Source organism: Esox lucius, chromosome 11 (genome assembly GCF_011004845.1).
Source record: "Esox lucius isolate fEsoLuc1 chromosome 11, fEsoLuc1.pri, whole genome shotgun sequence".
Lineage (NCBI taxonomy): Eukaryota > Metazoa > Chordata > Actinopteri > Esociformes > Esocidae > Esox > Esox lucius.
In genome coordinates, this window is record NC_047579.1 from 26739411 (window position 1) to 26762995 (window position 23585).

General features: G+C 40.3%; 2 protein-coding genes across 3 annotated transcripts; one reads left to right on the plus strand and one right to left on the minus strand.

Moving 5' to 3' along the window:
* The first annotated feature begins 434 nt into the window (after positions 1-434).
* On the plus strand, positions 435-9864 carry LOC105022960 (germ cell-specific gene 1-like protein). Its single transcript, XM_020050736.2, has 6 exons — positions 435-628; positions 777-1078; positions 3441-3488; positions 4022-4174; positions 7912-8023; positions 8920-9864. Exons 1-6 carry the CDS (start codon positions 435-437, stop codon positions 9230-9232), a joined length of 1122 nt encoding a protein of 373 aa, XP_019906295.2. The 3' UTR covers positions 9233-9864.
* On the minus strand, positions 9824-22501 carry LOC105022943 (heparan sulfate glucosamine 3-O-sulfotransferase 6). Of its 2 annotated transcripts, XM_020050636.2 has the most exons (3): positions 21737-22501; positions 13077-13118; positions 9824-11665 (listed from the first exon to the last, which is right to left on the minus strand). In XM_020050636.2, the coding sequence occupies exons 1-3, from the start codon at positions 22201-22203 to the stop codon at positions 11044-11046; spliced, it is 1131 nt and encodes a 376-aa protein (XP_019906195.1). In that variant the 5' UTR covers positions 22204-22501; the 3' UTR covers positions 9824-11043. The 2 variants fall into 2 exon arrangements, with proteins under 2 accessions (XP_019906195.1, XP_010890030.1); XM_010891728.3 differs by lacking the exon at positions 13077-13118.
* Positions 22502-23585: the final 1084 nt, after the last annotated feature.

The window sequence follows — 23585 nt, forward strand, 5'->3', positions numbered from 1 at the left end:
GATGGCAGGATCCGTTCTCCCAACATCTGTCATCTCCTAAGCATATTTTCTAAAGCAGTTTACCTACAGTTGAAGGGAACCTCCAACATAAGTTAATCACAAAGCTATCGAACGGGAAGGATATGCTTGGCAAGCACATACATTGACGCTTGTTCTGACATCTCATGCAACAACATATTACAGTCCAAAGCACCTTCACACTTCCAGTGGATCTGACCTTTATGATGGTGAATACAAAATGTTGAAATATAAATGTTCAAATCTTAAATCGTTTACGCGAAACTATGCCAGAGCGTGTCCAACATCAATGGGAGCCTTGTTCCGGATTAAAGAGTAAGCCTAAAGTAATCTTTTTTATTGCTATGCTCAAAGAATCAGGGTAGGTTTAGATATGACAATACAACAGTGGTTTGCCATATCATTTGTCTTGTGTAATGACAAACAGTCGAAGATTCAGCGAGCGGGTGGAGAAAGATGGAGGAGAAAAAGAGAAGGTTCAAATGAACAAGGGAGAGTCAAAACGAGGGATTGGAGGATTGGTGTGTAAGGGAGCACGAGGCGGGAAGAAGAGCGGACCCTACTGTCAAGGTAGCAGGCACATCCTTGCCCCAGGAAGGATGGACGTTACGTACAGGATGCTGCACACCACCCAAAGAACCTCAAATGCCACAAGATTATGAAGATTTGGTATACAGTATCTGAGAGGCGAAACACGGCGGTGACATATCGAAAGCCTGGATTAGTTGCCTTTTCATTTCATTTCGCCCGGCCTCCAGCATGGGAACAGAGTGCAGTTGGCGGGGGTGTACGGCACTCACCCTCAACCTGGTGGCGTTTGCGTGCGCCCTGTCAGCAGTGACCACTAGCTTTTGGTGCGAGGGGACCAGGAAGGTGGTCAAGCCTTTCTGCACCGGGCCGGTGACGACCAAGCAGACGTACTGCATCCGCTTCAACAGCAGCAACGTCAACGACAGCCGGCTGGTGCAGTACATCTGGGAGTCCGGAGAAGAGAAGTTCCTGATGAGGAAGTTCCACACAGGCATCTTTTTCTCCTGTGAGCAGGCTGCTGACATGAATGGTGAGATACCTTTGTTTGGGTGTATATGGTGATGTGAAATTGCTTGCTGAGGTTAGGTTTAGGGTCAGTGTTTGGGGTTTGGACAAGGTTAATGGCTAACACTAGTGTTTTGGTAGGAGATATGTTTAGGATCAGGTTAGGGTCAGTAGATAGTGGAGATGTTACTGATAATATGTTTATTGTCTGTAGAGCCTATGTTGTTGGATTATTCAAATAGGGTCACTGAAACATCTTTTGCAAAGATAAATATGTTTTTCACACATTTATGAAATATAGATATGGAAACAGATAGAAGATACATAGACAGAGACTGAAGGAGTAAGGGCTCCAACATGTACAACGCCAGGGGGCATATGTGATCCAGAGTCTGGAACATAGATGCTCAACAGAGTCCAGCAGCCGAAACATCAATTGGAATGTTTATCAGCATAAAATGTTCCTAATACAAAATGTTGAAACCAAACATTAATTCATAAGACTAGGTGTAGCTAGTCTTGTGTGAATATGCTCTCTAAACCTGATGTTGCGTGGATACATTACAACAGGAAGTGAGGGAGGACACTTTGAGGAGAGACAATAACAAGATTAGTATGCAACATATTTGCAAGGATAACATTATAGGTTTTATATATATTGTAGTTATATATAAATAATATGAATTATTAATGAATTATTAATTCAAATAAGCAACATGCACTATTTGGTATGAGGTCACTGACGTATTGATTACTTTATTAAACAATATCTTTCCATATTTTTTCCAATAAAAAAGTTAATGCAACCTTTGATATTTGAATTATGCATTTCTAGATTTTTGGCCACTGGTTGTGAAAGTGGCACTGTCAAGCCAAAGCATGGTCCCCAAAACATGGTCCCCAAAACTGTGTACTGTCATGAATGTGCCAGTATGTGCCCATTTCATAAAATCTACAAGATTGCAAACTTGGATTTTATAGCTCACTGAGGCATTATAGTGATTGTACTTAGATTATGCATGTTTATAGATTTTGTTTAAATCCTGAATGCTGATTGGCTGATAGGCATGGTATATATAAGCAATGAGGCATGAGGGGGTGTGGTATATGGTGACTAAGAGCTGTTTTTCTTTAGCTATGTTAAAGCAGTAAAAAACACATGATTTGTATTTGTATTTTCCAGATCTTAGTCGTAGTATACTGGCCATATAACACTAGCTTGCATGTCTTATTGATTGCATCAACCATATATATTACACATTCAGGTCAAAATGGGTGGTTTCAAAAAATATTTTATATACTGTATAAGTAGAAAATATGCACCAACATTGCATTGTAAAATACTGTCATGATTAATGAAGTGTACATGAATACCTGCCAAAATTCAGGATTTGGACTTGTCCCTTGATTGACGCTGTGTCACGTCTATGTAGATCTTAACCTGCTTAATCCCAACATCTCCAGGTTTACCATAACTGCAAATGCCTAGATTATTCATTGCTTCAAACAAGTTATTTCTTAAGATTATTTATTTCATGTGATTAGGGATCCGTTTAGGTCTGCCTCTGTTTAAATTGTCAACCTTGTGGACAACCTTGTAAACGAGCTATAAAAACATGAAATAACAGTGAAAATCCTAGCTCGTAAATAATATACAGTAGCTTGCTGAAGTCACCAAGTGCCATCACCTGGTTTGAATCTTACTGTAGGTCTCATGTAGCTCAGTTAGCTCAGTAGAGCAGGCCACTTGCAATGCCAGCCTGGAGGCTTTAAATACAAGGCGCCCTAACAAAACAAATATTGCCCCTTGTATTAGCATCTGCTATATGACTTAAATATATATATATTTTTTTTTACTGGGGGCTAATGTCAGAGGCAGTACAGGAACTGAGACACTTATTGTTCTGGGTTGTCTCACTTCCTCACTAAAACTTTCTAATGTTGTACTGCCATCAGCATTTTGTCAATGTGATATTATACCTGCTAAATGAGAAACCAACAAAGTCATTTTCGACATTGTCGAGAATAAAACGATTTAGCGATTCTTGAGCTTGGTAACAACCACAGGGCAGACAGTATACTGTAGCAGTTGTCACTGATTTCAAAGCAAGTTTTCCATTACTTACTGGCTGATAGCTGATGAGAACTCCTAACTACTAGTGTAAGAGGGTCATTTGAAGAAAGCCCTGTCAACACTATTAAAAATAAAAACAACAATAGTAAAGTCTAGGTCACTAGTATTAACTGTTGATTTTGTGGAGAGTGACAAGTTTGTATTTAATAATACTAATAATGGATGCAAAACAAATGTTCTAAAACAATTTACAGAAGATACAAGAGAAATCCAGACTATGCAACATTTACTAATTTAATTTGTCTGCTTTTAGGTTTCAACTGCAGAGACTTTAAAGACATTGCACCCGATCATGAAAAAGGTAGGTACAATTATTCACAACAGGATAATCCTGCTGCCTAATAGGTTACAGCCCTTGTAAATCAATATAATTCTCTTGACTGTAATTTACATATAATTACAGTTTTTTTAAAAATTGAAATGTTGCACAATCATGTCAAAAGGGTCAGCATGAGGCAATGGTTTCATAGAATGAAGAAGCCATCCCCTTTTCTACTGTCCTAACATAAGCACGTGTGTCTCAGCTGGTTGACCAGGATGCTTGCAACCAGGATTGTAGTTTGGTTCCCACAGGGCAAATGTTGTTTTCTGAAAAAGTACGCACACACTGGACAACAGTGCGCCAGCTAACAAAACATTTTATTGTAAAATCTTCCTTAACAATCAAAACGTTTTCATAATCCACTGTGAAAGGTAAGAAAGGTGGTCAATAGGTCACGTTCCTGTCGGCTGACTTTGGTGTGGAAGTCACCCGTCTGACAGGTGGGACTGTCTAGGGGGATGGGAAGAGGTAACAGTGGTTCTCTGACTGACTCCTCTTCTTGCTATTCGCAGGGGTCCTATGGCTTTGCATCATAGCCGAGTGTCTCTATCTCATCTTGCTCTTCACCGGCGGCGTACTCATGTGGTTAGAGTTGTGTCCCTGCCTCAGCGTGATGAAAAAGCTGAAGCTCAATGCATTCGCTGCCATGTTCACGGCCCTGTCAGGTAAGGTGGCAGAGCATGTCATGACGAACAGGCCAGAGTCACATAGAGTGAACTCCAGTGATTTGGTGTGGAAGTGCAGACTGTGAGGTTTCATTTGATGGTCATTTTTAGCCATATCGGATGAATTGTTTAGAAATGAAAGCATGTTGTTTAAATAGTTCCACATTTAAGGGTGCCAAATGAATCTGGACAGTTTGCTTCACAGCTGTTTCTTGTTAAGCAGTCGTGTTTGTTTGCATCATTCATGAACAAGCACCAGATAGCTGTCAGTGGCTAGTCTTTGAATTTGGATTTGGAGTCTGTTGCTTGTGTCTGACAACATGAGGAGCAAAAAAGTGTCAATGCAAGTCAAGCTGTCCATCATGAGGCAGATGAATCAGATAAAAGGATAAAGACACAGCCGAAAACATTAGGAAGAAAACACAGATGAGATCAGTCCATGTATGTGGAAAAACCGGATCAGACCAAGGTAGACCCCTATAGAGGAGGGCTGAAGAATGCTCACCACTATGAAGAGAAACAGCAGGGGAATAAAAGTGTAACAGATCAGGGACACTTTCCGTGTGATAGGCATGAATGTGACAGCCATTACCATCTGGAGAACACTTAGAGATGCTGGACAGCTAGGTGCAAGAACAGAAGTTAGCTTAAAAAACATGATAATCTAAAGCCTGCAAATTCTGTTAAATGGTACTGTGCACTGATGAGACATAGATGTATAGAGCAAGCATGATTGTAAGAGGAAAGTGTAAAGTAAAAAAGGAATTGACATTCTACCTGTGAAATATGGTTGAGGTGTTGTTGTGTACAGGCATTCATGGCTGCTCAGATACAACCAAATTCTTCTAAGGTCATTTGACATAGCTGCATGCAGCAAGACAATGAGCCCAAATCCATTGCTATAGTTACCAATGTGTTTTTCAGGGCCAAAAAGTGGAAGGTTCTTTATTTGCCAATTTCAGATTTTAGATCAGAATCTGATTGAGCATAACCGGGCTGCAATAGTATCAACAGGGAAGTTAGACAAGGTTTGGTGGTCAAGCTTTGGGTTATTTGGGAAAATGGGTAATTTTATCCGATATGAATGAAAATGCATTCAAATTAAGGCTATTTCCACTAAACTCATAGTCACTGTATTGTGTCAAATTCTGAGTTTTGGAAAACAATGCTCAGAAAACATCAAATGTGTCACTGTCCAAATATTTTTACAATATTTTACTGTATGTGAAAGTGTTGTTCTACCATTGTGACCATTCATCATTCGTCCAATGTACAAGATATTAAAGAAAACTTCCATACAGTCACTCAAAGCTAATCACCAGCTGTTTTGGAAGTGATTACCTCTGCTACGAGGTGAGCTTCACCAAGGGGGCTCCTTGACACATCCCATGACTTGGTTTCTACCACAGGCCTACCACAGGCCATCCTGTCACGCTGTCACGTTCAGCTTGGCACAGCACTGGTCTGATTGGTTAAAGATCTTACTGTAGACAATCTCTAGCAGTCCCATCTCCAGTCCTATTTTCTGTGCTAGAGAAGGTGCTAGAGAACTCAGTCTGCAAAATGCACTGTGCAATTTTGAAATGTGTTAGTGCATCAGCAATTCACGTGAATTGCGAAACATATAATAATTTCTCTTGTGCCATAAAAGTCATTCATTTATTTTACTGACAAATTTTTTTTGCCATAATTCCACAAAGGTGGGAGCAAATTCGGAATAACTCCTGAACTTTAGCAGCTGAACTAGGATGCAGCCTAAAGTAGGTCACATTACATTTTTCAGCAGTGTCTCTTACTTCTTGATACAGTTAAAAAGCATTGGGGTACTGTAGGAGTAAATAAATTGCGTATTTTTGGAAAAGGCTAAATTAAGTATATTTTGTTGACTTGTGAGTTCTTGAAAGACAGACATGGGAGTTGTAGTTCATATTTGTAATATCAATGAAAATATAACTTTTCAGCTTAATGCTTCTCCTTTGCCACCAAATACATTAAGAAACAACATGTGGCAATTGAATTCTTAGCCTACAAAGTAAGGAAAACAATGACCTAATCTTTTTTTTCAAAACTGCATCAAAAAATGGTAGAAATTACAAGAAAGTACTTTAAAAAACAGCAAAATAAATATTTTCACCACAGAGAGGAACCAGTTCTTGATTAGGGCCCATAAAAGCTAGAAACAACCCTAACCTGCTGCCCAGCAGGTGTGTGTGGATGTATATATGTATGTGTGTGAGATAGAGACCACCAAGGGGGTTACATAATCTAACAATGCATGAAAACTATTTACCCTCCCAGGCAAGGCAGGCTGAAACCGGCCAGAGAAACAGTGGCAAGTCTGCATACAAAACAGATGATTTTTATACAGACACAATATTCAGTTCAAGGCTGAATGCCATTTAGGGGGACAGTTATTTTCCCCAAAACTCCAAAGCTTGTAGAAGACGAATCAAGTAATAAAAATATACTTGTCAATTAGGAATAACATTTTGATTCAGTCATTATATTCTGAGTCATAGTGATTTCGTTCCTATCCATAAATCTCACTGTTTTGGGAAGTGTCACCACAGAATTTTTAGAATGCCTGAAACTAAACAGTTCTCAGGGTCTACGGGTACAATTACATACATTTTGTTTTGCAGAAAAACAATAATAGTGCCAGGTTGCAAAAGGGGGCTGGCTCAGGGTGGTACAGTTATAGGGGCAGCTAGCCTGGCACACTGCTAATGTATCTAGCGCAGCCCTGGTCCACCGTCTGTGTCCACTGCCTCTGGGGATTTGCTGGTTTGTGGACTAATCGGATTGGAGCTGAGGCAGCGGTTTTGGGACATGAAGAGTCCTGCCCAGAAGAGTCCCCACCCCCACCCCCGACCCCCACATCCCCACCCCCACCCCAACCACAACCTCCCTCTGCCTTCCCTCCCCTTACGCCCTCCCCCAGTTCTAAGGGCATTAATCCCAAGTAAATCAGCTGTAGACGGGCGAAATGTCGGCTGAGAGATGGACATGAGGCTGTGCAGAAAGTGAGTGGAGAGGACACTGCTGGGATGAGCTGGAGCATGTCAGACTCTTCATCATGCCCTCTTCTGAGTAAGAGTAATGAACTCTTACTCATCAATGCTTAGCCTCCCCCATAGAAAGCCCAGAATAAACTGATTCCGATGTGAAGAAGGCAGCATGATCATGGTGAAAACTCTCTGTCATGCTTTGTTCACACAAAGTGGTACCCATCAAGATCTTGCATATCTTATACCCCGTGACGTAAGCCTGTTACAGAGATGATCAATACCAGTGATATTCAGATATCTGTTTTTATTGCCTCTCAGTATTGAATATATGGAACTACTTTAGAATCTTTTCACACCCAGTACTAGAGCCATGTTTCCCATTTATGAACCGATATATGTTTTACATACTCCTAGTTGTTGTTATTGAGAGACACTGTGTATCCTGTATATTCCTTGAATTTCCATTATTTCCATATTTTCCATTATATAATTAAGCAACACCTGTAGTTAAAAAAGCATGTGAAAATAAAATGTTTTTAGATTTTTCTTAAAACCCTTTTACACAGGGTCTTTATGAAACAAGTGAAAGCTATCCCCTCAATCACAAATTGCAGTATCCATTACTGCCACTCTGTGGCTACTAATATAAATTGCAGCTACACTACTTTTGCTGTAGTTACAATGATGCTTTTGAAGTTTGTTTTCTGTGTTGTATCTTTCTTGATTCAGGCCTTCTAGGGATGGTTGCCCACATGATGTTCACCACAGCTTTCCAGCTAGCAGTCGCCATGGGACCGGAAGACTGGAGGCCCAAGACTTGGGATTATAGCTGGTCCTACATGTAAGCCGGGGCACTAGCAGCCATCAATTAATATAACAATCAGGGAAAAACATTATCAATCTGTACATTACCATGGAGATAATGGTCGAAGCCAGTTCATTTTTCCAAGGAAGTGTATAGAACGCGGGTGTAACAGTTGACAACAAACACACATAAGCAAACATATACTCATAGAAATGCCATGTAGTCGTTTATATTTATTTATATTTTATATTTATTTATTTATTTATTCATTTATTTATTCTCATGTTTGGTCACTAGAGATGCAAACCAGTGGTTCATAGATGAGTTCTAAAGATCTATTTAAATTTTGGTTGCATGTCTGTTGCAACCAAAACACAAGAGAACATAATTACTAATAAAACATGTAAACAGAAACCAAAACATGTGATTTCTTTTTCTACCAGTAAATGTTTGTTCATGTTACTGTTATAAATCAATCAAATTCTCCCACATGTAAAATGTAGGGATAGGACTGACAAAATAATAAAGTTGCCAGTCTAACAACTGGGTAGCACCCATGAATATAGTAATTGAACAAACACCTGTTGCAACCAAAATATTGGAAAACAATCAATAAAACATGCAAATATAAACAAAAGCATTTAACTGCTCCTGTAATTGTTGTATGGTATGTGACTTATAAGCCTCTGAATTCAATCAAATTATCCCACATGTGAAATGCCTGCATAGTAAACAAATTAATGACTTGGTTTGCATCCAATAATATACAACTAATCAAACAAATTATTGTGCAACGAAAGCATGCCTCTACAGAAATACTCCGTTAAACCCTTGCCATTCTCAGACCAACAGCAGCGCATTTGCATTACTAAGATAGCTCACATAGTTAGGTTTATTTACACTCTCTTTGTGTTTTCTCGGCCCCTCCCCAGCTTGGCGTGGGGCTCCTTTGCCACCTGCATGGGTTCCGCGGTGACAGCCCTGAACAGGTACACCAAGACCATCCTGGAGTTCAAGTACAAACGGCGGAACATCGAAAAGAAACTGCGAATCAAGCAGAAGCTGCTAGAGCTGGACCTGCCTGAGCAGATGTGGGATATGTACATGACGGCTGTGCCAGCAGGGGGTGCAGAAGACACTGGGTTTCTCAACCTCCCAGTCAATGGCCACAAACCCTCCACTGGAGCGGCCTACGTGGTGGGCTTGGACAACGTGACAGAACCACAGGGAGAGGCGTATTGCTAAAATAGTGGTCACCAACCATGGGCCTGGACCCTGTTCCAATACTGTTGGAATGTACCTTCCTTGCCCTTTTCTTGAGGTTGAGACTGCCCCAACATGACTGGATACCATCCAATACTTAATAGCAGGTGGCTTCAAGGAGTATGAGGAAGAAAGGATGTATTTTCTCAGTATCCCATCAGAGCCTTCCAGATTTGACAGGACCTGGCTTGGTGACCACTTCAATAAATGGACAGTAGATTCGCTGTCATATACAGCATCTTAAACGCATTGGATTGTATGGGTTATAATGGTTCATATTAGCATTAATATGTCTGAAAATGAAATGGCCGGAAATCCAAATGTTATAACTGTATGCGTCTAGAGCCAAGGCCATGACTCTTCTTATCTGGGCTGTTATCCTGGGACAGATGGCAAAGTGGTTTTTTCAAGCTGTGTTTGTGAGTTGTTGCCATACAGTAAGCAATGGTCTGCAAAGACCAGCCAATTCTAGTTCCCATATGGCTGCATTGTGTACAGACCGTGTTTTCCAACGCAGTAGGTTTATATGTTGGTTATTTTCGCTGTCTAATGAAAACTCCTTATTTTGCTGACATTTTCATGACAGTAGGACCAATAAAATTAATTGAAAATAATTTCTGAGGTTTTATAATTGCATCTTTGTTAATGGGGAAACATTTCCTGGAAAGTGTCTGTTGTAGGGATAAGAGGTTTAAATGAGACAATGACATTATTTTTGTATGTATGTGCTCAAAAGAAAGCTGGATAATTTTTTGCTTCAGAATTTAGTGAAGGAGAAGGCAGTACTCATAAATAGCACCAAAAATGTATTAAATACAAACTGTGTCAGAAATGATGGAGAATACCTTTCATGAACGTGTCTTGGATTCTTATCGTGAGTAAATGTGCTTTACCACCTGTGTGAATATTTCAATTAATTCACATGCAAATTAAAATGCATGTGAATCCAGTCTGCAGTACAGACATTGACCAAAACAAGACTCACTGAAAATTGTGTTTCAAGTGTCTGTTTTAAGTATCTGTCTATTTGTCTTGGATTTTGCTGAAGGGATGATTTGTCCTTTCTATCGCTAAAATCGGTTAATAACTTGTTAAACGGTAAAACAGTAAAACATCTGACTACACAAAACATTAGCATGATGATTGTCCAAAGACTCAAGGACAATCACACTTCAACCCCAGAGGATGCAATGCTCCCTAATCCTTTTTCTATGGGGACCAAAATCTGAACGGACCCCAAAAAAAACAGAACAGACCATATTGGATCTAAATCACCCAATTGACCAAACACATTATACTAATCAGCCAAATAAATAATCTGGTTAAATTACTACGCTACATGCTATACAGAGCTGTGTCAGGTCCTACCTGTAGTTTATCAACTGTAGCTACATCGACCAAAGACCAAATGACCATCAAACAATACTCAACAAGTACACAAAGGCAATGTTCAAATTTCAGACCCAAAGTCAATGGACCTGGTTTGGGTGTCAGGTATACTATATTGGGACAGCCAGTAGAAGACTTCTACTCTATTGGAGGAAAGGATATGTCCACGGTAGCATTAAGGACCTGCTTCCCAACCATGGATGTTGTTGTCTCTTCCTACTACATGTCCACGGTGTTACATAGTGTTTCATTACTAGGGCTTCTTGAGGTTTAACTGTCATAACATAAAGTGAGACAGGTTTGACTTATTTTGCCTATACAGGTTTCATGTGAAACCCTTAGCAAAATACACAAACTATCCTCTTTGTATTGACAGTTTTTAGAATGGTAAGGACCGTACCAGCCTACCAGCCAAAGTCCTGCCCTGTCATCTGGTAGAACCGGAGATTGTGTGGCTGGTAGAACTGGTGTAACCTGTGGATGACCTGAGGGTGAATGTTCGCATGGGGCCTGCCCTTGGTTTGTCCCAGGCAGTGGGGCTTGCTGCTGCCCTCTGGTTTCTTTAGGCAAGGGAAACCCTTTGTCTTGTTGAAGTAGAAGTGTTTATCTGTGATGATTTTCTGAAGGCCCAGAAACTCCTGGACTCTACCGACCTCTCCAGCAGGGTCACTCACCAGTCTCTCCCCGTGAACAAAGTGGATCTGCTCCAGGGGGAAGTAGGCCAGCCATCTCTCTAGGTGCAGAGCGTATAGGCCAATTGAGATGGGGCTCCACAAGGTGTCAACCTCTAATTCCGACTCAGTTCCGTTTCGGAATGTCAGTGTCTCAAAAGTGGGCACACCTGGAGTCTTGGATACAATTTGGGTGTAGTCAGAGATGGCCCTGGTTACAGGGTCACGCACCACAACAATCAGTTTGACCTCCTTGGACATGGTATGGATCCGGCCAGGGCTCTCCGCTGTCACAAAATATCTGGGGGTCTTCTCTAGGACCACCTGGCCCTCCAGAGCTCTGGGCATCATGCTCCTGTAGGGAAGAGCAAGGTTGTTCAGTCATATATCAACAACACAATATACGAACAAACAAAATATTACTGTCTATCTATCTGGTTTATAGGTGGTTTTGTAGTAAAACATATCAATAAAATTGCAAAATAATTAATGGAACCCTTCATACTGTTTTTGCAGGCCTCACTATCTGGTATTGAAGCACAAGAAATAGTCATTAACCACTACACCATTTTAATACTTCGTTGGCCATTTGTGAACACTGGCCATTTTAACAGCATATTAGCCAGTAATAAGCTTTATCTATTAACTTATTGGAATAGTCATAAGAATTGAGCAATTGATAGCGAGTCTGCCAAAGCTATTTCATTTCATAGCATAGGAACATATTTTTTTCTTTCAGGACAAAACAATGTACTTTTAATAACATTCATACAATAACTATCAATAAAGGCAACAATAACTAACTTTTTCATCAAATGAGAATTGTGGAATTTACTAGAAAGAATTAATAAATGTTGTTGCTCTCAATAGACTTGAACTTAGGTCTTCCATATGACAGACACTGTTGACGCCAGTCACTATAGGCTCCATTGAGGATTGCGTTAAATTGGCTTACTAGTATCTGCTAACTTCCAAAGAATAATCATAAGAATTTAACAATTGCTAGCATGATGGAAGATGAACTATTCCATGCCAGAAACAGTCGCAATATAACCGCATACAGTTTCAGTTAAGGTTTAAGATATAGTAACTATGTCGTTAAGCCGGCAAATGTGTTTGTCTATCCTGATCCAAAACGCATGCACGGATGCATACTTCGAAAATCCATCAGAAACAGTCACAATATAACCGTAAACTGTTTTACTTCAGGCTTACCGTAATGTAGATACTAACGATTTTAGCCAACAAAGATTTTGTCTATAAGGAATAATTCATAATGCGTACTACACATCGTCCGCTTACGCAGTCCGGCAAAAAGGAGCATTTTATGGAATTAGATGTGTCTCAATATTTGTAAATATATATACATGTTTCACAAATATAAATAAATAAAAATGTAAAAACGTATTTCACAAATAAAACACAAATCTGTCAAATATTTACAACTGTTGCTTAACATTTACAAGTGTCGACGAGTTCTCGTGTGCACGGTTTCAGTCAGAGGACTTGCTTGGTGGGACTTATGGAATATCCGGACTGGATCAGTTCCGTATAATACGGGATCGTCCAGTATTGAAAAATAAATTGCACTGTCCCTTACAGAATCAATACGGAGCGAAATATATTTCATGCGTTAAGCTTAGATTGCCACGAAAAATAATAAAATCAAAATAGTTTAATGAAACAATTCGAATAAGTATGAATGACAGGCGAGTTGTGTGTCACTGAACGTCATAGTTGCCCTGGTTACGGAGACTCAGACGTACCGTAACATCAGCAGTGCGGTTCTCCCTGATAAGTTGACAGTTCTGTAAGCAGAAGATACGAACCCATACGGAAAATAAATATATTTTTGCAATGCAAAATGTATGTAGAATGTATTATGAATATATGTTGAATACATTTAACTTAATTCAAAATACATTTCAGATACTCGGGTAAAGAGAGGGGCGGAGCTGTCAACCGATCACCATCTGGTGGTTTGTTGGGTCAGGGGGTGGGGGAAGACTCTGGACAGACCGGGAAAGCCCAAACGGGTAGTGCGGGTAAACTGGGAACATCTGGAGGAGGACCCCTTCCGAAAGATCTTCAACTCACACCTCCAGCTGAGCTTTTCTGGCATCCCTGTGGAGGTTGGGGGCATTGAACCGGAGTGGTCGATGTTCAAAGCCTCCATTGCCGAAGTTGTGGTGGGAAGCTGTGGTCTAAAGGTCTTAGGTGCATCAAGTGGCGGTAACCCTCGAACACCCTGGTGGACACTGGTGGTCAGGGAAGCTGTCCGATGGAAGAAGGAGGCCTTCCGGGATATTTATCCTGGAGGACTCCAGAGACGGTTGCAGTGTACCGAAGGACCCGAAGGGCTGCGACCTCTGCTGTGAAAGTGGCAAAACAGCGGGTGTGGGACGAGTTTGGGGAAGCCATGGAGAAGGACTTGCGGTCGGCACCAAGGTGTTTCTGGAAAACCGTCCACCACCTCAGGAGGGGAAAACGGGGAACTATCCAAGCTGTGTACAGTAAGGATGGGACACTGTTGACCTCAACTGAGGAGGTATTTGGGCGATGGAAGGAACACTTTGAGGACCTACTAAATCCCACTAACATGCCCTCTATAGTGGAGGCAGAGCTGGAGGCTGATGGGGAAGCATCGTCAATCTCCATGGCAGAAGTCACTGAGGTATTCAAACAACTCCACAGTGGCAAAGCTCCGGGGATTGACGTCCAGAAATGTTGAAAGCTTTGGTTGTGGAGGGGATGTCTTGGATGACACGCCTCTTCAACATTGCGTGGGAGTCGGGGACAGTGCCAAAGGAGTGGCGGACCGAGGTGGTGGTTCCCCTGTTCAAAAAGGGGGACCAGAGGGTGTGTGCCAATTACAGGGGTATCACACTTCTCAGCCTCCCTGGGAAAGTCTACTCAAAGGTACTGGAAAGGATGGTTCGACATATAGTCAAACCTCAGATTGAAGAGGAACAATGCGGATTCTGTCCTGGTCGGTTGTTCCGACCAGCTCTTTACTCTTGCAAGGATCCTGGAGGGGGCCTGGGAATATGCCCATCCAGTCTACATGTGTTTTGTGGATCTGGAGAAGGCGTATGACTGGGTCCCCTGGGAGATACTGTGGGAGGTGCTGCGGGAGTATGGGGAGAGGAGGTCCCTTCTGAGGGCTATCCAATCCCTGTAGGTCCAAAGTGAGAGCTGTGTTCGGGTTCTCGGTAGTAGGTCGGACTCGTCCCAGGTGGGTGTTGGCCTCCACCAGGGCTGCGCTTTGTCACCAATCCTGTTTGTAACTTTTATGGACAGGATATCGAGGCGTAGTTGGGGTGGGGAGGGGTTGCAGTTCTGTGGGCTGGGGATCTCATCGCTGCTTTTTGCGGATGATGTGGTCCTGATGGCATCATCGGTCTGTGACCTTCAGCACTCACTGGACCAGTTCGCACTCACTGGACCACTCACTGGACTTTTGTTATTTCACATTAACCTGATGAAGAGTAGACAGAATGTTTCATGTGATCACTTGTATATTAATTGTGTGTTAATTGATAAAACATTTAACCAGGGCTCATATTATGAGTGATGAACTGTACTCTTGCTCTGGCTCGACTACTGTTCCCATGGTCAGTGCAATGAGTGGTTGTTGTTATCTCATATTGAGGACAGAAGGACCTGTGGCTTGTCCTTGACTCTCTTGGCAAAATTTATGAGAAATAACATCACCATCACGCCACCAACAGTGGTTTGGGGGGCGGATCCCAGAGGCTTGGTGGAAGATTGGAGAAGGATCCATCCAGAAATTAGCATAATGGGAGGAGCTAATATCATTGTATAACCATACTGTAAAATGTGTTTCCGAAGTTTGGCAGTCGGTTGTTCTGCAGACTAACATGGGTTGGTTGCTCTGCAGATCAGCACGGCTTTATTACCTTAATAAAGTCTACTATTGAATTCACAAACTCCTGAGTTGTTTGAATATGTTGGCGGGAAAAAGGGGAACAATTTTCCACAACGTAATCCGATGGTGTGCCTCCTCCAGGTAGGGAATGAGGTGTTACCCCAAGTAAAGGAGTTCAAGTATCTCGGGGTCCTGTTCGCGAGTGAGGGGACAATGGAGTGGGAGATTGGCCGGAGAATCGAAGCAGCGGGGTGGGAATTGCATTCGCTTTACCGCACCGTTGTGAAGAAAAGAGAGCTGAGCCGGAAGGCACGATATAACGGTCAATTTTTTTTCCTACCCTCACCTATGGTCATGAAGGCTGGGTCATAACCGAAAGAACTAGATCGCGAGTACAAGCGGCTGAAATGGGTTTTCTCTGAAGGGTGGCTGGCTTCTCCCTTTGAGACAGGGTGAGAAGCTCAGTCAACCGTGAGGAACTCGGAGTAGAGTCGCTGCTCCTTTGCATCGAAAGAAGCCAGTTGAGGTGGTGCGGGCATCTAGTAAGGATGCCACCAGTACGTCTATCTAGGGAGGTGTTCCAGGCACGTCCAGCTGGGAGGACACCTCAGGGTAGGCCCAGGACTAAGAGGAGAGATTATATTTCGACACTGGCCTGGGAACACCTCGGGATCCCCCAGTCAGAGCTGGCAAATGTGGTTCGGGAAAGGGAAGTTTGGGGTCCCCTGCTGGAGCTGCTCTCCCCGCGACCCGATACCAGATAAGCGGATGAAGATGAGATGAGAGATGAGATATCAAAATGTATTTCACCTTTTATTCTGAAATGTATTTAAAAATGTATACATACATTTAACTTAATTCTAAATAAGTTTCAGGTATCAAAATGTGTTTCACCTTTTATTCTGAAATGTATTTAAAAATGTACAAATACATTTAACTTTATTCAAAATACATTTCAGCTTTATTCTGAAATGTATTTGAAAATGTATGAATACATTTCAGTTTTGTCCAAATCTATTGCATCGTCAACAATACTCTCATTACAATTTTAATGTATTATAGAAAATACATTACAAAATGTATTTTGAAGCCCATATTAAAATGCATTTTTCAGGTCCTGTGAAAGTAAAAAGATGAAATGTAATTACTGACATAGATTATATCACATTTAGGTGTTGAAACACATTTTATTAATGTGTACATTACCAAAATATATTTCATCTTAGTCACAAAAATAGTCTAATGTACTAAGGTAAATTTGGTTATATCACTACTTGCCTCTCCTATCAATCTAATCCTGTTTGGTGTAGTGGTTAGCGTGCCTGACAGTGGAACATAAGGTTGCAGATTCTAAACATAGTAGCTAAAGCACGACGGAAGGAAAAAGCAAATAGTCTTTGCATGCATGGCATGCTGAGGCTATATACTAACTAGCAAAATACAGAGCTGTCAATCAAATTTGAAAGCAGTAGTTACACATTCTTTGTAGCTTCGTGATCACATCTCTTAAAGCACATCTTCGATCCGATCGCATTTGCAGATGAAGGCAAGAGAGCTAGCCTACATTCCCAACAGCAGATGAAGGCAAGAGAGCTATCCGACATTACCAACAGTTATTAATTTAGTACAGTATTGGGAAGCATCTGACCCAAACAAATTTTGGGGGGCAAAAATTCTAGCTGGGAGGCAAAGCCCCTGTGTCACCGGGTCTGTATACAGGGTTAAGGGAATAATACATAAAAGGCAACCATACATAATATAATACATTTAGGGCAAGACTAAAATGGAAAACACTTAAGACAACTCAAATTATGTAAAATCAAATCAATAAGAAGTTAAGAGAAATAGAATAAAACCAACAACAGATTAAAACATAGTAAGAGGATGTTAAAAATGAACTTGACAAAAACCAAGGGATAACGTCAGACAGAACTAAGAGTTTTTTAATTTATTTTATTTTTTATTTAAAATTGTCAATGGTGGAACGGGACTTAATGTCGGATTCCAGAGCATGGGAGCAGCAACAGACAAAACTAGGATACATCATCCTTCCTGGAGGGTGGCTTCTTGCTTCTTCCAAATCTTCCAAATAGTTTATTTTGAAAGACCAAACATCTTGCCCATGTCTATGATCTGAAGTTTTAATCCTTAATATAATTGATGCAACTGTTCTTTACTCTTATTTACTCTTTTTCCATTACATTCATGTTCACACTAGCAGAAGACTGAAAATGATTAATAGAAATGCATACAATGCATTTCTATGCATACAGATTCGTGCATAGAAATTCACCAGAATGCAGGGAATGAAGCATCTGACACGCTCATTGGGGAGGACACCCAGACCCCGCTTCATTTGTGTCCCCTGGGTTTGGGGCCGCAAATGTCCCTTATTTTTCCACACTGAAGGTGACAACCCTAATCTAACTGATATGTTGTTGACTTGCACAGCAGCATTTGGTTCATTCAGTGTGAGTCTTGCACATCTAGCTAGTGTTAGTGGTTATACAATTGTGCTCATAAGTTTGCATACCCTGGCAGAAGTTGTGCAATTTTGGCATTGATTTTGAAAATATGGTCCTTTATTTAAGGATAGTGAAAATATGAAGCCACTTATTTTCACATAGCTGTTTATTTTAAATCATAATGATTACAGAAATCACCCATGTGATTTAGTAGTAACTAAGTAACTAAGTCTGCTAAGTCTGCTTTGTGCATTTAGGATTATTTGTAGGTAGGGTTAAGAGAGGTCTTTTAGAGGTCCTATTGGGATGTAAAGGCATGATTATTTAAAAACATTAAAATTATGTAGTTGACATTTACACTTCATGTGATGTGTCATAGCATGTTCTAAATCCTATATCAATATCCAGCTGGAATAAAACAGTTAAAATATTGTTTTAGTTCATTTTGTGAAACAGGGTTAGAAATGGAAGATTATCAGACAACAAAACAAGAAATGCAACTGTCATTTTCACTTTACATAGTATATAATAGCAAGTTCTAAAATAAACATCAAACCGATTTTAGAGAAAACACAGCTTGTAAAATAGCATTAGGGTTATAGTCTCCAGGATGCCCTAATTTCTAAAATGTAGTTATTTTCACTGTATCTCATAACATAACAAACATCTACAGTTGTTTGTAATGAATATGGGTTGTGTCTATTCATTTCCTGTATTTTGGTCCATCTGATAGGGCCTCTCTGCTACCTACAACGTATAGTTTGAAATAGTCATACTGTAAATCCCCAAATAAATGACAAAACATTGTAAAACTGCATGCAACTAACAGAAGAGATCTAAGGAACACGCTCACAAAGTTCGAAATGACTGACAGCATCAGGTCATGTCAAAACATTATCCACCTTTGCAAATAGCCTTCGAACATCAGATGGATGTACGAAAATGGAAGAGTACAGTAATAGCCATGCGTCAAGTTATAAATCTTTTTTAAACAGAAATATCTATTCAAGGTGAGAGAGAGAGGTGTGTTTTCTCAGAGTTAGGACTAAGATACAGGGGTCAGGATTGGTCAGGCTTTTGAGCAACTATTTGAAAGAAGCAACAATAAGGGTGACCCGGCCAATAATGTAATAACGTATTACGTTATGGGTAAAATGTCATTATGTCATTGGTTCAGAAATGTTATTACATTATTGATAAGTTATTACATTATTGACTTTTATTACATTAAGAATGGAAAATGTATTACACTATTGGCAGTTATTACATTAACGGTGGTTATTACATTATTGGCTGCTACACAACTTTCTTTAATAGATGATGGTGACATAATTGTGTATGCAACCTATGTCAGTCCCCTTGTACCTAGTACCTTGTACTCACTTCACATGCACACACAAATTAACCGGTGTGTCTTCATTTACAAAGGCCTCCTAGGGCCTTTCTACCTCTGTAGCCAGCTGTCCTTCACCACTAGCAGTCACCAGACGCAGCTACTGGACAGTTGTTGCTCAAAGGCCATTACTGAGTTAGGTTAGACCGCCATCTATTGAGCATTGGAGGCATCACCTAGATATTGGCATGCCTCAATGAGTTTATTACAATACATGAGTCTGTTCAGCTCATGTAAACGTTGAAAGGTTTATGAAAAAAACATACTTTATTTGTAAATATAAAACAAACATTATGTTATTAAATGCTACTACAATACACTACCATTCAAACGTTTGGCGTTACTTAGAAATGTCCTTGTTTTTTCGAAAGAAATTTACATTTCTTTTCCATTAAAATAACATCAAATTGATCAGTGTTAATGTTGTAAATTAACACAGAAAGCCAGCATCCCAGAGTCGCCTCTACACTGTGGACATCGAGACAGCTGCCAGTTGAGGACCTGTGAGGCGTCTGTTTCTCAAACTAGACACTAATGTATTTGTCCTTTTGCTAAGTTGTTTATTGGGGCCTCCCACTCCTCTTTCTATTCTGGTTAAAGACAGTTAAGGGAGTACTACACATCGTTGTACAAGATCTTCAGTTTCTTTTCTCGCATGGAATAGCATGGAATAGCCATGAATGAGTTTCAGAAGAAAGTTATTTGCTTCTGGACATTTTGAGCCTGTAATCAAACCATAAGAAATTATGCTGAAGATACTGAACTAGTCTGAAGAAGGCCAGTTTTCAGCGGCTAACATAATCACAAAAGGGTTTTCTAATTATCAATTACCCTTTTAAAATGATAAACTTGGATTAGCAAACACAATGTGCCATTGGATCACAGGAGAGACGGTTGCTGATAATGGGCCTCTGTACACCTATGTAGATATTCCATTGTAAACAAATCAGTATTTTCCAGCTACAATGGTAATTTACAACATTACCAATATATACAGTGTATTTCTGATAAATTTGATGTTAATTTCAATTAATTTATTTCAGATTTTTTTTTTTTTAACAATATGAAAACAATTCTCATAAAATCATTGTCAAAAATGTATACCCTTGTTATCAGTCTCCTGCCATCCTGTCCTTGCTATTGTCAATGAGCCTTTTTCTATGAAAATTAATGAGGTTAGTAGAATACGCTGGGAAGGAATCATAGGCCTTTGCTCAATTCAGAATGTTTCCACATCCTCACAACCACAGGTTTCAATGGGTTCAAGTCTAGAGAATGCTAAATTTAGATTTTGTGATAAATTAACCATTTAAATGTAAATGCTGGTGGGTGCTTGGTGTTATTATGGTGGCTTTAAAAGGTGAGAAAGAAGCTCTGCAATAAAACATAAAAAGTTTAATGTTAATATAGATTTCATTTTGTAGATTTTCTTTGGTAAAATATTTGGGGGTGGAGGATTTTGACCCCTCAATATTACTTGATTTACACAATCTCTTTTTCCTGAGCAACTGTTTTAGTATAAAGTCAAAAGTATAAAGTTAATAAAAAGTGCCAGTACATTTGGTAGGGATGATCCCATAACAACACCCTATGTCAGTCTGCACCAATGAGGCCAACAGGCCTTGTGGTTCTCTATAATTTACATGCTGTTGTATTGCTTCCTGCAGTGCACTCTCCGACCTCACTTCCCTGCCGGATGGCAATCACTCCAATTCAGATTGTATGAGGACTGAGCAGCACGGACTCTCAGAAGCTAACGCAATGCTTGTAAGGGCCTGGGCGGACAGAGAGGGTACACTCAGCTGTCTGTCTGAAAAGAAATACAGATGATGGCTGTGAGAGAAATAAAGGAAAGCTAAATGAAGAGAAAGCGGGAAGGAGCACAAAAATACAAGCAAAGGCCATTAGTGAGCCCACTTTGACTTTCCCCGGAGACATTTTGGTAGGGCAGAATATGCTTTATGTTACAGCGACTAGCTCCACGTTTGCACTGCTACTGTCCCTTAGAGCTCTTATGTAACTATTATCAAGATGGAGTAAAATTCAAAGGGGAGTGTTCCAGTAAAGATCCTTGATTATCTTTTCCCAGCAGAAATGAAGGATACACCAGAGATTCTCATTAAATAACGTGGTGCTATACTTTGATCAAACGGCATGATGAATACTTCCATTTGGGCAACAGAGACAGTGTCTAACTTTAGACATCAAACAAAGGAAAACACACATTTGGTACTATAAGGCACTGTGGACCCATCTGGAAGCAGAAGATAGGTTCAGGTTTGGAGCTGTGTTTGCTTCATTTATTTGATTTAGGAGGACATCGAAAATGAAAAAAATGATGGCATTGCTGCATAATATTTATGTTGCTGTCACTTACAAATTATTGTGTTACAGTTAAGAATAATGATCTAAAAGCTGTTCTTCAGAAGGACCATGAAGGGCTCTCAGCCATTTTATTCAGTTAGTCGTATGCATGGTTGTTTAGGCTTGCTTCAACTGCAAGGAGTGTACATTATTCATTCTACACCTCATGCGAGTTGTAAACATGATCAGAATATACTTTTTAATAACTCTTTGAATAGAATAAAAATAGCGTGTCAAATAAATACCACTGATTTATATGAAACAGATTCAAACCTATTGTTTGTGTATTTTCCCATCATCATGATTGGTACTTACCTGTACCAATTCAGCCCACGTGAGTAATGTCTGTCGAAAAAGTGGGGTTCAGAGCCAAGAGCTCGAATATCGGGGTGAAGTCTTAGGAATTCCAGGAGAGCTCGGGTTCCGCCCTTTTTCACGCCTATGATGATTGCTTGGGGTAGTCTCCTGGTTGCCGCCCAGTCTTTACCAACATTGTCTATATGCGCGCCTGGCACACCTGGGCTGCGGATGAGAGACGACGTGGACAAACCGAAATCTGTTACCGTTTTCTCAACCGTGGCATTCTTTCTTTGGAACAGTTGCGTTAAAGGCAAAAGCTTAGAGGTTTGCCTCAAGTATTTCGCAGTGTCCATTAAACTAGAATCACAGAAGCCGGAGAGGAAAAAGTACAGCGACGCACAAACCACAGCAAAGATAAAAACGAAGAAAAGTTTCTGCTGTAGTCGCGGAACCTCTTGTTGAAGGTGATGAGATCCAGCCATGCCTTCTTCCACGAATAATTTGAGGCCATCCTATATCAACACATATGTCATTTCGGTACATCTGGTATTCGTGTGAGGAAAAGCACAGAATCATTCCATGGCCAAAAACATGGTGCGCCAGCTGATACAAGCGCGGTGACAAAATGTTCAGTCACCCACTGTTACGGACTAGGTCTAGTCCAATATCGTAATTTCTATCAAACTGTTCAACGCAATAAATTGTCTGTTCTTTCTATAACCACATCAGTAGTACTTTTTTGCTTCGCTGACAATGCTATTAAAACCATCATCCGTAGTCGGGCAGTGCTGCTCTACCTTGATTGGAGGGATGGGAGAGAAGGCGGGTTTCACTTGATCAGGTTTGATTAGGTGTTTCACAGCTCAAACTTATATTGCTGAACCATGATCCATGATACTGTTTACCATTGTTTGTGTGAGACTGGCAATATGCTTTCCTTCCTCATGCTATTTTGTTTGTCAGGAGGCAAATAACTAAATGTAGCTTTCATTTAATTTTCAGGTGACAATTAGATAAATTCATAAATACATGTGTTTATGTATGAACAAATGCACAGATTACTTCAATTGGTTGTTGGCAATGATTTGGTATTGTTCTGTAAAATCACAAACAGAAAGCCCTATACTGTACATGGGCATCAGCACACAAAAGCTTTAGTAAAAATGAAAAATAAGACCAGGATAATCGCAAGGCAGAAGTATTAAGCTATATAGAGAGGCAGTGGGTTTTGTGTCTGATTCCAGTTGTTTTTACAGCATAATTGTAAAAATCTCCTTGATTTACGATCAGCTAAAGAATTACTGCTTTGTGGGTCATATGGGTCACTTCCGATTACTATAAAATCTCCTCTGAACAGGAAACACTCAGTCGTTGCAAGGCTTACCAGGAAATGGGCAGAAAACTCCATATTTGTCTCAAAGTAATCTTTGTACTCTGGTAAAGTCTATAAAGACAATTCTGTGGACATGAATAAAACTATATTATTCAAAACGCAGATGTATCTTTGTAGAAATTCAATGCACATGCTGATGTAAAGCAAAGAGAATTAATAGACCCAAGAGGCTGACAAGAAACAACCTGGTGATAGAGAAACATTGATGAAACCACTGTGCACACACCTGATAAGGCAGCACTTTGCAAAAAATAAAATGCTCTGGAGATGGCATGATTGCAGGTAAAATAACACAATAATTGAAACTTCAAATTGCTGCTGTGGAAACACAAGCTATTGCCGCCAACATGATGTGCCTTCAGTATGGATAATCTCTTTTGCTCTAATTCCAGATCCAGTTCTGAAGGTTGGCAAAAGAATGCAGGGCTACAAAATCGGCTAACATAATCACAAAAAGGTTTTCTAACGATC